The sequence below is a fragment of the Myotis yumanensis genome, unplaced genomic scaffold (genome assembly GCF_028538775.1).
Source record: "Myotis yumanensis isolate MYYU_CA2020_CCGP unplaced genomic scaffold, mMyoYum1.0.hap1 SCAF_6, whole genome shotgun sequence".
Lineage (NCBI taxonomy): Eukaryota > Metazoa > Chordata > Mammalia > Chiroptera > Vespertilionidae > Myotis > Myotis yumanensis.
The window spans coordinates 87250944-87266667 of record NW_027223757.1 but is presented as its reverse complement, the minus strand read 5'-3'; the positions used below and the strand labels follow the sequence as shown (position 1 = coordinate 87266667).

At 48.6% G+C, this 15724-nt stretch overlaps 1 protein-coding gene, 1 non-coding gene and 2 pseudogenes across 2 annotated transcripts; 3 read left to right on the top strand and 1 right to left on the bottom strand.

The window, feature by feature from the left end:
- Positions 1-428: 428 nt before the first annotated feature.
- On the top strand, positions 429-2065 carry LOC139013235 (SNW domain-containing protein 1 pseudogene; annotated as a pseudogene).
- Positions 2066-5643: 3578 nt separating this feature from the next.
- On the top strand, positions 5644-10985 carry LOC139012932 (F-box only protein 31-like). The gene is given in 5 exon segments (XM_070419130.1): positions 5644-6139; positions 6142-6750; positions 9935-10013; positions 10191-10697; positions 10898-10985. Coding segments are annotated over 5 exon segments (1779 nt in total).
- Positions 8032-8141, top strand: LOC139013322 (U6 spliceosomal RNA). Its single transcript, XR_011471981.1, has one exon. It is a non-coding gene; the product is annotated as a U6 spliceosomal RNA (small nuclear RNA).
- Positions 10986-11032: 47 nt separating the features above from the next.
- Positions 11033-11918, bottom strand: LOC139012931 (small ribosomal subunit protein uS2-like; annotated as a pseudogene).
- Positions 11919-15724: the final 3806 nt, after the last annotated feature.

The following is a 15724-nucleotide window of genomic DNA, read 5'->3' as shown; positions in this document are numbered from 1 at the left end:
GAAACGCCCTAACCTTTGGAATAGAAATTGATAGGATTAAAATCAACTGGTATAAATACAGATGTAACAAGACAATAAAAGACAGACAGAACTTGGCTAGAGATCCTGGCTAGGCTGCTGATCAACTGAACGCTGTCTCCGTGTCATTCGTTCTTCGCCGACTCCATCCACACCTTTGGGGACTCCTGGACCTGCTGGGGTTGGACCCCAACAATTGGTGCCCAATCAGGGACCCTTAGGCAGTCAAGGGAGTAATCACTAATGAAGAGGCAGCCAATATCCTAATCAAACAACTGGCTTTTGAAAATGCTAATAATACCTGCCAGGCTTTATTAAGGCCGATTCACAGAACGGGAACTATAAATGATTTTATAAAACAGTGTGCTGCCCTTGGTCCTGTCGCAGGCGCTGAAAGAAATTGGAAGAATATGGCGCTCACCAGCTTTTTACCTGTAGCTACTCAGCTCTCTCAGGACCAGCTCGAGGCTGAAGAAAAGGCAAGATCCCAGAGATCACGGCAGACCTCACTGGTCTGCTCCCGAAGAGAACCTCCCCCATACGGGTACCGGCAAGGCTGGATACCTCGGTTATTAGAGGATTTTGGAGATGGAGGTGCTTTCCCAGAGATCCATGTGGCCCAGTATCCACTGGATATCGGACGAAAGAAAAAAATGTCAAATGCCCTGGCCATTCAGGTAGATGCTGAAGGAAAAATTAAATATGATGCCATTGCTCGGCAAGGACAGTCAAAAGACAAGGTCATTTATAGCAAGTACACTGACCTGGTTCCCAAGGAGGTCATGAATGCAGACGACCCAGACCTGCAAAGACCTGATGAAGAAGCTATTAAAGAGCTAACAGAAAAGACAAGGGTGGCCTTAGAAAAATCTGTATCACAGAAGGTTGCTGCGGCCATGCCAGCTCGAGCAGCTGATAAACTGGCTCCCGCTCAGTATATCCGATACACGCCATCGCAGCAAGGAATGGCTTTCAACTCTGGGGCAAAACAGAGGGTTATTCGTATGGTGGAAATGCAGAGAGATCCAATGGAACCTCCAAGGTTCAAGATTAATGAGAAAATTCCCCGAGGACCACCTTCTCCTCCGGCACCTGTCATGCATTCTCCTAGCCGAAAGATGACTGTGAAGGAGCAACAAGAGTGGAAGATTCCTCCGTGTATTTCAAACTGGAAAAATGCAAAGGGCTATACAGTTCCATTAGACAAACGTCTGGCTGCTGATGGAAGAGGATTGCAGACAGTTCACATCAATGAAAATTTTGCTAAGCTGGCCGAAGCCCTCTACATTGCTGATCGGAAGGCTCGTGAAGCCGTGGAAATGCGTGCCCAAGTAGAGAGAAAGATGGCTCAGAAAGAAAAAGAGAAACATGAAGAGAAACTGAGAGAAATGGCCCAGAAAGCTAGGGAGAGAAGAGCTGGGATCAAAACCCATGTGGAAAAAGAGGATGGGGAGGCACGTGAGAGGGATGAAATTCGGCACGACAGGCGGAAAGAGAGACAGCATGACCGGAATCTTTCCAGGGCAGTGCCCGATAAGAAGTCGAAATGGCAGAGAAATGAAAATCGAGACATCAGTGAGGTCATTGCTCTTGGTGTGTCCAATCCCCGGACTTCCAACGAAGTTCAATATGACCAAAGGCTGTTCAACCAATCCAAGGGCATGGACAGTGGTTTTGCAGGTGGAGAAGATGAAATTTACAATGTGTATGATCGAGCCTGGAGAGGTGGTAAAGATATGGCCCAGAATATTTACAGGCCCAGTAAAAATCTGGATAAGGACATGTATGGTGATGATCTAGAAGCCAGAATGAAGACCAACAGATTCGTTCCCGATAAGGAGTTTTCTGGTTCAGACCGTAGGCAAAGAGGTAGAGAAGGACCAGTTCAGTTTGAGGAAGATCCTTTTGGTTTGGACAAGTTCCTGGAAGAAGCCAAACAGCACGGTGGCTCTAAAAGACCCTCAGATAGCAGCCGCCCTAAGGAACATGAGCATGAAGGCAAAAAGAGGAGGAAGGAATAGATACACCTCTTCACGGTGAATGGACTATTACCCATAACCATAATGACAGAAGTCATATGGGCAAACACGTTGTACATGGCCCAGATAAAAACCAAATCTGGGGTCAGATCCCAGTACTACTTTTTATTACAGCAGAAAGGGGTGGGGGAATGGAAAATTCTACTTTGAATTATTTAGTTTTTTTTTAAAGAGTGGGTTGCGTTTGTGCTCCTCCCACGTTTTGGCATTTATAGGACATACTGCCTCATAAGTGAAATAAAGACCACTTCCTTTTATGTGACGTTAGTACTTTGGGGTTTTAATATTTTGTGTAAGAATGACTGTTTGCTGATGAGTCAAGTTAACCCAACCACAGTGAGTCGAAGGATGTTCACCTATTGGAACTGTCTTGCCAAATGATGTATGCCCCTAATGTGCTCTGTTTTAATTTGGGAGTGGGGAAAAGTAAGCACTTGCATGGAGCACCTATTTGTTTCAAATAAAAACATTTAGACAAAAAAATAATAAAAATAAAACAGTGTGCTGATGTAAAAAGACCCAGAGAAGCTCCTTGTCCCATCATTCCAAAGACTTAGAGTTGCCCCGATGACAGAAAAGCAGAAAAAAGGAAAGGAAGGCTATGCAAGGGACCAAGGTGCCAACATGGGGTCAGCTGAAGACCTTAACAACTGAGGCTCAGCTATGCCCCACATCTCCTTTCCTTTTTTTCTTTTAATCTACTTGTTTGCTGGTTCTTTGGCCTTTCTCCTTCTCTCCTGAACATAGCCTTTTCTAGAATCTCCCTACCCTACTGTTCCAGGAAGGGCACCTCCCTTTTATGCCGTGGCTAGGTTACTGACACCTGCGTGAATGTTGCACTGGTCTTGACCACCCCCTGTTTCCACCCCTTGCATCTCAGGCCGAATCATACATTCATTAAATGAATTTGAGATTAGGACTCCATCCTCTCTGGAAAGACAAGACACTTTTGAAGTCAGTTTCACACTATGACAGAAACTGCTTATTATTTCAATATCCTTCCCTTTTATAATAATAGGTTTGCTCCAGGCATAGGGACACAGCTAGAGCCTACTTTTCCCAGCCTTCCTTGCAGCTAGCTATGGACACATGACTGGACACTGGTTAATAAGATTGAGGTGGTTTATACAAGTTCAGTGTAATTCCTTGAAGGTATGTCTTGTCTTCCTTTTCCCTTTTTCTTCCCTCCTAGTTTGCTAGGGTTGTATTTTGAACTTATTGAGAAGCCCGTTATGGCATGCTAGCTCCATAATGGCCCTTGAGCCTGATACTGTTAAGCAACACCTAGTCTTGTGATTGAGATCCGCGCACCCACCCCCATCCCAGTCTCAGGATTGTCCATGAACATGCTTCACATTCCCTCCACCTTCCTAACCACATCTTCTAGTTGAAACCTGAAGATCTACCTATTGACTATTAAGATAAGTACAGCATTAGATATGACCTTGAAGGGATGGAAAAGTAACCTTGAATAAAGTAAATGATTCAAGTTGATAAGCAGAAGAGGAAGGGAGAGAAACTTGATCGAGCCACTGTCTCAATTCTGCTCTTCAGGGAAATTGGGAAAAGCTTATGTGCCAGCTGTTTACTTGGGGACATGAGCCCAGGCAAGACTGAAGGACAGGGACAGAGGGAGGTACGTAGAAGGCTGCACTGTTTACAGCCACTGGTTGCTCCTCTAGCAGAGGTACACAAGAAGCCTTACGAAATCCATCTCAGGACCCAGGGAAGATAAAGGGGATTCCATTGGCTCGCAGCTCCCAGTCGGTCAAGTTTGCCCCATATGCTAACTACCTCATATTAACAGGTTGTTTGGTATAAATGCCTAGTGAGTTCCCAAGAGCATCCCGTACCTCCAACTTAGAGAGAAGCCCTCAGGAGGAAGTTGGGAGGTAGCTGGTATGAGACCAAATTAAGGAGTTGTCAGGTTACACCAGCAGCCACATTTGGAATAAAGAGATGAGGCAGAGGGGACCTGACCCAGCACACAGGAGTCAGTGCACCAGCCAGCATTAAGGAAGAGATTACAACCTTATTGATATTTCCTCTGCTGTATTTATATCCCCATGACTATTACTTTTTTGAAGAATAGTTTGATTTTGAGAGAGAGAGGAAGGGGAATTTGAGAGTGTAACATCAATTGGTTGCCTCCTACACGCCCCCTAGAGGGGATCAAGCCCACAATCTGGGCATGTGCCCTGATGTGGAATCAAAGAAGCACCCTTTCACTGCATGGGAAGATGCTCCAACCAATTGAGCCACACTAGCCAGGACCCTATGACTATTTTTTAACTACCAAGTTGTATTTCTCAATCCCTTCACATTTTCCTGGAAATATCAGGGGGAACGTGTTGTACATAAGGTATATGACTGGCTCACCACTATGCTATACACCTGAAACTAATACAAAATACTGAATATAAACTGTAATTGGAAATTTAAAAAATACAAAGGAGACTTACTCGGCCAGGCATGGAGAAGGAGTGCACTTGCCTCTGCAGCCAAGGCCCTTCAAGAGGATGCTGGTGTCGCCAGCAGTGACCACCTGAGATGGTGGCGGCCGACAGCAAGCCGGCCCCGGCCCCTGAAGAGCAGCATGTGGAGGCAGACAGGGTGGCTGGGTCCTCTGTGGGGAGTGGAGGGATCAGGAGACCCATGCGAAGTTGCTCCACCCATGCAGACACATTCTGGGATTGTGGCAGCCAGATAACAATTTATACAAAGGGGTAGAAGGACTCTGAGTATGGGCTTAGAACAGGGATGGGCAAACTTTTTGACTCGAGGGCCACAATGGGTTCTTAAACTGGACCGGAGGGCTGGAACAAAAGCATGGATGGAGTGTTTGTGTGAACTAATATAAATTCAAAGTAAACATCATTACATAAAAGGGTACGGTCTTTTTTTTTTTTTTTTAGTTTTATTCATTTCAAACGGGCTGGATCCAGCCCGCGGGCTGTAGTTTGCCTACGGCTGGCTTAGAGTATTGGGGAGTGTGAGGTAATGACTCCTGTGTGAAGCTATAAGACTCACTCATCCAGTGTTGGTAATGACTGGAGACATGTAATACTTTAAACAATTTTTAAAAAAGACATTCTTATATCACATAATGTTGACACAGCCCTTGATCAAGGCAATTGTTGATCCACCTTCACAGCAGAATTAGATGCTGTACAGCAACCAAGACAATTGGGCATAATGCTGTACAGCAACCAAGACTTTGGGAATAAGGCTTTAGAAGCACCCTTAGGTTCATTTTTCTAGATGAAATGAACACAGCTTGAATACAATGCCCACTGCTTCTCCATTCCATCCCACAATCTTGAGCATAACACTAGCTATGAAAGGACAGAAGTTCTCACAAGGCAATTCTGTTTGCCCCAAGTAAAATACCTAAAGATGGGCTACGAATTAGGGAAAAAAGATTTTAAGGGCTGACCGAATACCGTTGCAACTGAGTTCCAAACTTTTCCTTAATGGCTCAACCTCTATATTCCTTATTAAAGTCATAGCTGATCCAACGCAATGGAATCTCAAAGGGAAACAGCACAAAAACCTCTGGCCCTATGGAGTACTGCTATCTGTAGTGATGGACGGCTTAGGCATTATTGGTCAGACGTACCTGCCTCTCCATGACCCCCAGGTGGATAACTCAATGCAGTTCAAGCCCGCGTTTAGAATTCGCCTGACAGAGAGGAAACCGGCCACAGTAGAGCACACGTACGGCCGCCAAGGGCCCCACAGCTGCCACATGCAGATTCAGAAGGACGGGTTCTCCACCAAGTGCAACCTGACGCACCACCACAGGATACCTGGTTGGAGCCAAGAGGATTTACGTGCATGGCTGCGGGAAGAATGGGGGCAGATGCTGGAGCACATTTTCCAGGAGGACAGGCTGCGGTTCACCCTGATGAAGCTCATCTACCATCAGAATGACAACTGCCGGAACTACCGCCGCATCTACCTCTCCCGGAGCCACCCCGAGGACCTCATCAGGCCAGGCCTCTTCAAAGGCACCCACAAGGCCTACAGTCTAGAGGTTGTCATGCTCAGCTTCCATGGGAAGCATGGCAGGGTCACGAAGATCACGGTGACCACCACGTCCCTGCTGGGCAGCAGATGATAGAGATCCACCTCAGGCGCCGCATCCAGCTGACCAATGAGATCTTCAGCAACTTCAACAAGTACTCCCGCCTGGTCCAGGAGGTTCACGAGCAGGTGATCCAGGAGCAGCAGCAGCAGCAAGAAGACAGCACTGAGGACGGCGAGGGCCATGGCTGGCTGAGCCCTGCGCAGCCCAGTGTCGGGGAGTCTGGGGCTGCGGCTTTGGAGGAGCAGCCTGTCCAGTTTGTCCTGCCTGCGGGCATGAGCTCCAGTAACCAGAACTACCCGCGAGCCTGCAGGATGCGTTTCTATGATGTGGGCATCGTTGCCCGCTCTGGCTCCGCCTACCCCCAGCGCATCCCTGGAGTCTTCATCCTGTTCAGTGAAGACCAATTCAGGTTCCTCTGGCTGGAACCGAATTGCCTCAGCCTGTACAGCAGAGTCCAGGTCACCTTCCAGAATGCGGAGGCACCATCCCCACAGGCTTTCCAGGGGATTCTCAAGAACATTCAGTCCCCACCCCCTGACGGCCCCTCCCTTGCCCAGGGGCAACAGCGGGGAGAAGAGGCTTCAGGGGAAGAGCAGCTTGCAGGCATTTTAAAGATTGGACCTTCTGACCAGATGACCCACCTTGTTGTTTGTTTGTTTTTAATCCTCACCCAGGTAGATTTTCCCATTGATTTTTGGAGAGTGGGAGAGAGAGGGAAAGGCCGAGAAATATCCATGTAAGAGGAACACATAGATTGGTTGCCTCTTGCATATGCCCTGTAATACTTTTAACAATTTAAAAAAAACATTCTTATGTCACATAATGTTGACACAGCCCTTGAATGTGAGCCTCAGAGTACCCCTTTGCCAGAAGGGAGGCCCCTGGAATTAAGTCGTGTGGCATTGTCTTTATCCTCTCCTTCAGGATTTTCATCTTTGCTTCTGCCATACGAAGCCTGAAACCCTTCATTTTAAACCTCAGAGCCAACATTGGTTTTGCTCTTAGATGCCAGCCTTGCTTTGGACTGCCTTACTCCCCCCACTGCATCGTCCACGGGCCCAAGCCTCTGCCCAGTTTTGATGATTATGTCTCTGCTTCCCAACATTGCTGTTACAGCCTGAGAAAGCTTGGGGTCCTTTTGAGTTTTAATTCACTTTGACATCATCTGACTTCCTAAAAATAGGGTGCTTAGCTGTGGAGGCAATAGGGGCTTCCGACACTGGATGAGTTAAGTCTTATAGCTTCACACACAAGTCATTACTTCACACCCCCCAAGTAATCTGTTTTAGAAGCAGTGGGCTGAATGCTATCATAGCTCACTACTGCTAGCTTCCCTTAACAGCTACAGGCTCCAAAACTCAGATTCTCCTTCCTCCACAAGGATGGGGTTATGATGTTCTATACAAACAGTGGAGTGTAGAAGGTGGTGAGACCTTAATTCAAGGGAAGAACCGTGGGATAATCACCTAGACCACCTCCAAGTGACCTTGGAAGGAGAACTCTGCTTTGTTGAGTTCATCTCACCCCTATAATGAGACCAGTTCTCAGGGTGGTAGGAATTCATTAAGGTGGAGACCACACGAAACTAGTTCAGAGATATGTCTGCTGGACCATTTCCTTTGGGCATAAGGCTTTATAAGCACCCTTATGTTCATTTTTCTAGATGAAATGAACACAGCTTGAGTACAATACCCACTGCTTCTCTATTCCATCCCACAATCTGAGCATAACTCTAGCTATGAAAGGACAGAAGTTCTCACAAGGCAATTCTGTTTGCCCCAAGTAAAATACCTAAAGATGGGCTACGAATTAACCCTGAGAGCCTAAGCATACGATCCTTTCCTTTTCCACGAACTAAAAAGTGGCTTAAGATTTCAAGGGCTAGTGCTCGCTTCGGCAGCACATATACTAAATTGAAACGATACAGGGGAGAACGATTTGCATGGGCCCTGCGTAAGGATGTCACGCAAATTCATGACGCGTTCCACATTAAAAAAAAAAAAAAAGATTTCAAGGGCTGACCGAATACCGTTGCAACTGAGTTCCAAACTTTTCCTTAATGGCTCAACCTCTATATTCCTTATTAAAGTCATAGCTGATCCAATGCAATGGAATCTCAAAGGGAAACAAGCCAGAGAAGCTCTGAAAGAATGATCTAAAAGCTCCCCTTGGGGACATCCCAATTATAAACGTCTTCTTTTTACACATGAAAATAAAGGAAATGCTTTAAGTGTTTTAACTCAAACATGGAGCTCATCATAGAACTATAGGATAACATAGCCAACAATTAGATTCAGTAGCAAAAGTGTTCCCTCCCTGCTTCGGCCATGGTATGCAAGCAGAATAGTTATGGGCTCTCCTTCAACCATTTGCGTTCATTTTGTGGAATCTTTGCTGAACTCTTACTGTACACTCAGCATTTCTCAGGCAGCCAGCTGGTTTCTTACCAAGTACTCTTACTCTCTTTGCCCAATATTGGGTGAGTCCAATGTAACAGCCTTAATGCAGAAACCCTGTTACCTTCTTTACAAGACGAAGGCACACAAGGGTTGCACTTTACTTGATACCTTCTTGCTCCTGTAATAATTGTACAGGAAATGCCTATTAACAAGGACAACTTAATTTGGTTTGCAGATAGATCTTATCTCAAAAATGAGATGAGAGAGAGATTACTTAGCTGGGCATGCAATGACTTCATGGTCAGTTTAACAGAAAGTTCTTATTTACCTGAAATAATCTGTCTTGTTGGGCAGATTTTAATTTCTCTAATTCGAGCTTGTCAAGTGGCCAAAGATCAAATGGCCAACATTATACTGATAGTCCTATACCACTGGTATAGCTTATGACTTTGGAATGTTATGGAAGCAACGAGGCTTCGCTTCTTAACTTCCTCAGGGTGGTCTATAAAGAATGAAAAACAGGTTGCAGAATTAGATGCTGTACAGCAACCAAGACAATTGGCAATTATCAAGATTCCAGGACACTCTAAAGCTACCACCCTTGAAGCAAAAAGAAATCATGTAGGTGATGCTATAGCTAAATAAGCAGCGCTAGGCAATCAAATTATCCATACCTGAGAATTTTGCTTCTGCTAAATCAATAAAAGACTTGATAGTTCCACAGCAGCTACAGAATAAAATATATGGCAACAAAAAGGGGAAACCTTTGACCCAGACAAACAAATATGGCTTGGACCCAGTGGGAGATCCATATTACCTATAGGGGCTCAATTGCCTATACTTCAACATGAACAAACACATCGGGGTTCTAAAAAAGTGATTTCATGGAGTACACATTACCAGAAACCTTCTCTCACTATAAATCGTAAGTATATAGCAGATGTTCTGTGAAATATAGCCCTGGAACACACTCCATAGATCCCAGGGACATTTCTCACTCCCGTTAGGCCCCTTTGAGGTATGGCAATTGGATTGTATCCGAATGCCACTGTCTCAAGAATACGAGTGTGTTAGTTATGACTTGTGTGTTCTCTCATTGGATGGAGGTATTCCCTTGCAGGAGAACAACAGCCTTAATGGAAGGTAAAATTTTATTGGGGGAAAAATAATGCCCCCTTGGGGAGTTTCCTGTGAGTCACATAGTGACCGAGTGACTCATTCACTGGGCAAATAATGCGATCCATTGTGTAACATTTGGCCTATTCTACAGCATTTCATTGTGCCTATCACTCCCAGTTTTTTGGATTGGCACGTACCAATGGTACAAGTAAAACTCAACTAGATTGAAGTGAGCATCCAGATGCCACCCACACTCCTGGTGCTGGCAGCAAAGCGCCTGCTGAGGGACCAGGCCTCGGCCATTGCAGCTCTGGAGTACCTGCCCGCTGAGCTCTTCCCATACCTTTCGTCCTGGCCTACCGTGGTGGACACCACCGCCAGCTCCTGAAGGCGTTGGCCCAAGCCTGGCCCTTCACTGTCCTCCCTCCGGGGGTCCTGATGCAGCGTCCCCCTGATCACGCCCCAACCAGGGCCACGGGCTTAAAAGCTGTGTTTGACGCGCTTGACATTCTGCTTGCCCCGGAGGTGCAAACTGCGGGTGCTGGATTTAAAGAACATGGGTGCCAACTTCTGGGATATGTGGCTTGGAGTCAGCACCGAAAATTGCTCACCGACAGGACCAGTGACTGTGCACAGCTCCAGCCCCAACATGGAGCATCCCCTGGCTCCCTTAGAGGTGTTCCTAGACATTAACTTCAACGAAAGGGACCGGGATAAGTTTTTCATGCATGTCATCCAATGGGCCCAGCAGAGGGAAGGGTTGCTACACCTGTGCTGCAAGGCACTGAGGATATCTGGGGTGCCCTTCCAGAGGGTCAGGGGGGTCCTGGATAGGGTGAGGCTGGACTGCATCCAGGAGGTGTACGTGAACTGCACCTGGGACCTGCCCACCCTGGGGACATTTGCTCTCTGCCTGGGTCAGATGAGTAACCTGCAGAAACTCTTTTTCCTGGAAGAGTTAGCTGAGGAGGAAGAGGACGAAGAGCAGGAGGAGGAGGGGGAGGAAGAAGAACAACAGGAAGAGGAGCAGGAGTCGAGGGAGGAAGAGGAGTTGGAGTGGGAGGAGGAAGAGGAGTTGGATAGGGAGGAGCAGGAGTGGGAGGAGGCAGGGGAGCAGGAGTGGGAAAGGCAGGAGCAGGAGGAGCAGCGATCCTTTTCCCAATTCCTCTCTCAGATGCTCAGGCTGTGGCACCTCCAGGAGCTCGACATGCATTCTCCCTCCTTCCTCCCAGGCCGTCTGGACCAGATGCTCAGGTGCCTGCAGACTCCCTTGGACCTACTCTGCCTAACATTGCCAGCGACAGACGCATTCAGACCTGACACACCTGTTCCAGTGCCCGAACCTCAGGCAGCTGAAGATCCTGCATCTATTTGGCCTCAGCCTTGCGGATGTCAGTGAGCCCCTCTGAGCTCTGCTGGAGGCAGTGGCACCCGCCCTCCAGGACCTGGGTCTGGATAAACGTGGGATGGCGGACTCCCAAGTCGAGGCCATCCTGCCTGTCCTGAACCGCTGCCACCAGCTCAGGAAGTTGGCCTTCAGACCAGTCTGTAACCTCAGGCTGAGCAGCAGTGAACTCAGGAGGAGCAGTCCATTCACCCTGAAATTCCTCCTTGGTCACAGCCTTTTCAGCAGCGGCCTGCTCTTCCTTTTCAATCTCTTCAGGATCTCTGTAGAAGTGAAGATCGGGCATGACTTCCCACGGGTGTTCACGGGAGATAGTGCCACGCATGCAGAGCACTTCCCGGGCCAGCATCCACCACATCAGACCCACTGAGTGAGCCCCCTGTTGCAAGGGATGGCGATGTCCACAGAGCGCAGAGGAGAGTCTGTGTTACACAGAGCGATGGTGGGCAGGGTAACATAAGACGCCTCTGAGAGGCTGGTGGTCAGCCCTGGGATCAGTAGCCACCAGAAGTCTTGGCTCCCGGAAGGCTGCCTGCATCTGGTTGGTGAAGGTTCCAGGAGTGAAGTGGTGGCAATAGGAGTGGCTCCAGTGGCAGCAGCGAACTTCAGCACAGCTCGCTGGCCAGTATTCCTGGGAGACATGACACTGACGTCAGCTGGGTTTTCGATGGCAACAATGGCACAAGCTGCCAGCAGAAGCTTCTCCCAGGTTCTCTTCAGATTGATGATGTAGATGCCATCACTGTTCCTTTTGTAGATGGACTGTTCCATTTGGAAGTCAAGGTTGGTGCCACCTAAGTGGGTTCCTGCCGCTCCTTCATTTGCAGGGCATCAAGGGCTCCAGACATTGTGAGAAGTTTCCCTTTAAGTTACATGGGAACCGAGAACAACGCCGTATGGAGCCCTCCCTGGGTATCAAGGAAAGGCCCTCGGGGAGTTTTTCGCATGAAGGCTGACCATTCTCCTGTCATAGGAATGGTCTGAGCTGTTGTAGCATCAGAGATTAGCCACCTTGTTATGGGACTTGGAGCTCCTGAAGGCAGGACTGCAGACCCTCCCCCTTTTCAGGTTACACTTGCACGTAGCCATCTTCTCCCTCATCCATATATAATCAGCCAACTGGCAAGGGGAGGAGAAGGGGGTTAAAGCAGAATTTCCAGGGTGACCGACTGCTCTCCCTGTGGGGCGCAGCTACAGTGTTTTGGACAGGTTCAAGCCTTGGACTGAGGAGAGGGCACAGTCCTCTCATTGCCATGTGCAAGTCCCAGCTTGGAGGGCAGAGCCTTCCCAGCACAATTATAGCCAATAGCTATAGTGTCAGCTTGAACCTGTGGTCTGAACACGTGGCCCCACGTGCCTGAGTGATAGAGTTCAGGTGCATGTAGTTGAGTGGGACTGAAACCCACAAGAATGTTGTAAACAACTTGATCACACCCTTACTTTGCCTCGTGGCATCTGCTATAAAATAAAGACATGGCTTGTGAGTATGGGCGCTGTCCATCAGAGGGGCAGCGTCCCACTGAGACCCAGCTTTCATTCTCTTGCCTGTCTTTTCTAAGCCTTTCATCGCCCCCACTCAGGTTCACCCTTGGCCGTGCCGGCGCGGCACATCTCCCCGTACTGCCGGCATTATTAGAATAAAAGTTCATCTATGATTCAACCCTGTATCTGCTTAATTTGGTTCAAGTAGCAACAGGCAGCCTTGGACCCACTGTGTCTGGTTTCACCAAGATAAAACAATCCAATTCCACTGTGGTGGCTGTTATGCATGGAGGAGTGCGCTTGCCTCTGCAGCGTGGGCTCTTAGCGGGGATGTCGATGTCCTCAGCAGTGCCAAGGCCCAGCTGAGAGGGCAAGCCGGCCCTGGCCCTGGCCCTGGCAGAAAAGCACCTCAAGGCGGACGAGGCAGTGCGGTGCTGTGCGGGGAGTGGAGGAATCCAGAGCCCCATGCCACCCCCGCCGCCTCTGCACTGCTCACTGCAGGACCTGCCCGTGGAGATGCTAGTGGAGATCTTCGCCTCACTCCCTGGCACCGATCTGCCCAGCCTGGCCCAGGCCTGCACCAAATTTCACCCCATCCTCCACACCGACAGCAGTTTGGGGTTCGTGAGAACTTGCAGAACCAGGAGACGATCAGTATCTCTTATCGAGAAGTCTATGCGAAGCTGTTCCACCCATACAGACACATTTTGGGATTGTGGCAGCTAGATAATAGCTATAGAACACTGCTGAATGTAGTGGTGGACGGCTTATGCATTACTGGTTGGACGTACGGACCTTCCCATAACACCCATGTGGATAGCCCAATGCAATTTGAGCCCTCGTTCAGAATTAGCCTGATGGAGAGGAAATCAGCCACGGTGGAGTACATGGATGACTTCTACAGCTTTTCCCACAGCCGCCACCTGCAGATTCAGAAGGACAGGTTCAGCATCCAGTGGATCAAGAGAGACCACCGAACGGATTTACCAACGTGGCTTAGGGGAGAACGGGGGCGGGTGCTGGTGCAGGAGGACAGACATCAGTATGACTGCCTGACCTACAGCCGCCTCTACCTCCCGCAGAGCCACCCAGATAACCTCATCAGGCCAGGCCTCTTCCAAGGCAAATATGATCCCTACGGCCTAACGATTGCCATGCTCAGATTCCATGGGAAGTATGCCAGGGTCACCAAGATCACGGGAGAGTCCATTGGGACGTTAGAGATCCACCTCATGCCCCGCATCCAGCTGCCAGATGGCGAGATCTTCTGCAACTTCAACAAGCCGCGTGGTCCAGGAGATTGACCAGCAGGTGATCCGGGAGCAGCAGCAGCAGCAAGAAGATGGGACTGAGGAAAGCGAGGGCCATGGCTGGCAGAGTCCTGCCCAGCCCAGCGTCGGGGAGTCCGGGGCTGCAGCTTCGGAGGAGCAGCCTGTTCCGTTTGTTCTGCCTGTGGGCGTGCACCCAATAGACCAGAATACCCCCGAACCTGCAGGATGTGTTTCTATGGTGGCGTGGACACTGTTACTGTTACCTTACATGGCTTCGCCTACACCAGGGGCTGCCCTGGAGTCTTTATCCCGTTCGATGAGAACCACTTTGGGTTCATCTGGCTGGAGGAGAAATACTTCTTCCAGAATGCCAGAGTACAGAACACCTTCCAGAATGTGGAGGAACCATCCACGCAGGCTTTCCTGGAGATGCTCAAGAACATTCAGTCCGGACCCCCTGTGAGGAGCAGCTTCCATGCACTTTGAAGATTTGACCTTCTGACCAGGTTACCCACCTTTGTTTGTTTTTTTAATCCCCACCCGAGGATAGTTTCCCATTGATGTTTAGAGAGAGTGGGGGAGAGTGGGAAAGACAGAAATAATCCATGTGAGAGAAACATCAGTTGGTTGCCTCCTGCCCAAGGCCGGACCAGGGCCAGGCTGGGTAGCAGCCAGCAATTGAGGTAGAAATAAACCTTAGACCAATGATCTCAACCTTTCTAATGCTGCGACCCTTTAATAAAGTTCCTCATGTTGTGGTGACCCCCAATTTCCTTGTTACAAATTGAACATAATTAAAGCACAGTGATTAATCATGAAAACAATATGTAATTATGTATGTGTTTTCTGATGGTCTTAGGCCTTTCCATCAGCAGGTCCAGGCTCTATCCACTGAGCCAAACCAGCTAGGGCTGAGCATGTCTTTTTAAAAAGAAAGAAAGAAAAAGGAAAGATCCTAAAATTAGGTAGTGGTAATTGTTAGATTGTACAACTCTGAATATAATAAAAAACACTGAATTGTAAAAAAACAAAAACAACAACAACAAAAAACCCCTGAATCCAATTCAAATGGTTTGAGTGAAGATTTTAATGAAAGAAAGCCTTAGTGGATGGAAGGAGTCAGGAATGAGGGATGAGGAGGCACCAGGGGCCAGCAATGGCAGGAAGCTACTGCAACCATAGGCCCAAGAGGAAAGAGATACCCGAACCCAGTGAGAGCTACGCCTATGGAAGAGGGTCCCACATGGCAGGAGCAGCAGACCTGGAGGAACAGACCTGCTGTCTGAGATGTGGCTGGAAAAGACAGAGGGGGAGTTGGGAACAAGTACCCAAACCTCTCATCTCCTAGCCAGTGTCTTCCAGTGGCCAGATCCACCTGGCCGTCAGCTTTCAAGGGAGATTAAGCGATATGGCCCATAGGTTGCTGCCCTCTGGGGGCACAGAGCAGAGTGTAGGGTGCATTGGTGCTGAGCAACGAAGAATAGCCAGCTCCCTTGGAGACCAATGGGGAGGGGAGGCCATCGGAAGGGAATCGCCATATGACACTTAGGGAGAGGACAGAGTACCAGGCTCTGCAGCCCGTCTTCACACAGGGCCCCATGTCAGGACCCCACAGGCTGGAGTGAGCCAGTGCTGGAGCCCAGAGGCCCTCCCACTAGTCGGGGATTCATTGCAGACTCATTTTGGAGCCGAGAGAGGCAATATTTTGTTCATCTCCAAATCTGGCACTAGTTCCCTGCTGGTTACAAGCTAGCAGAGGTGGAGAGCCCCTGGCAGAGGAATTCGCCAGCACCAGCCTTAGTCTCTGGATATTTTTCACACGTGGCTTCCAGGCTCAGTGTGGCTCCAACACACACACTCTTGCTCCTAAACAAGATTAATCTCATTTCCTTAGTCCTATT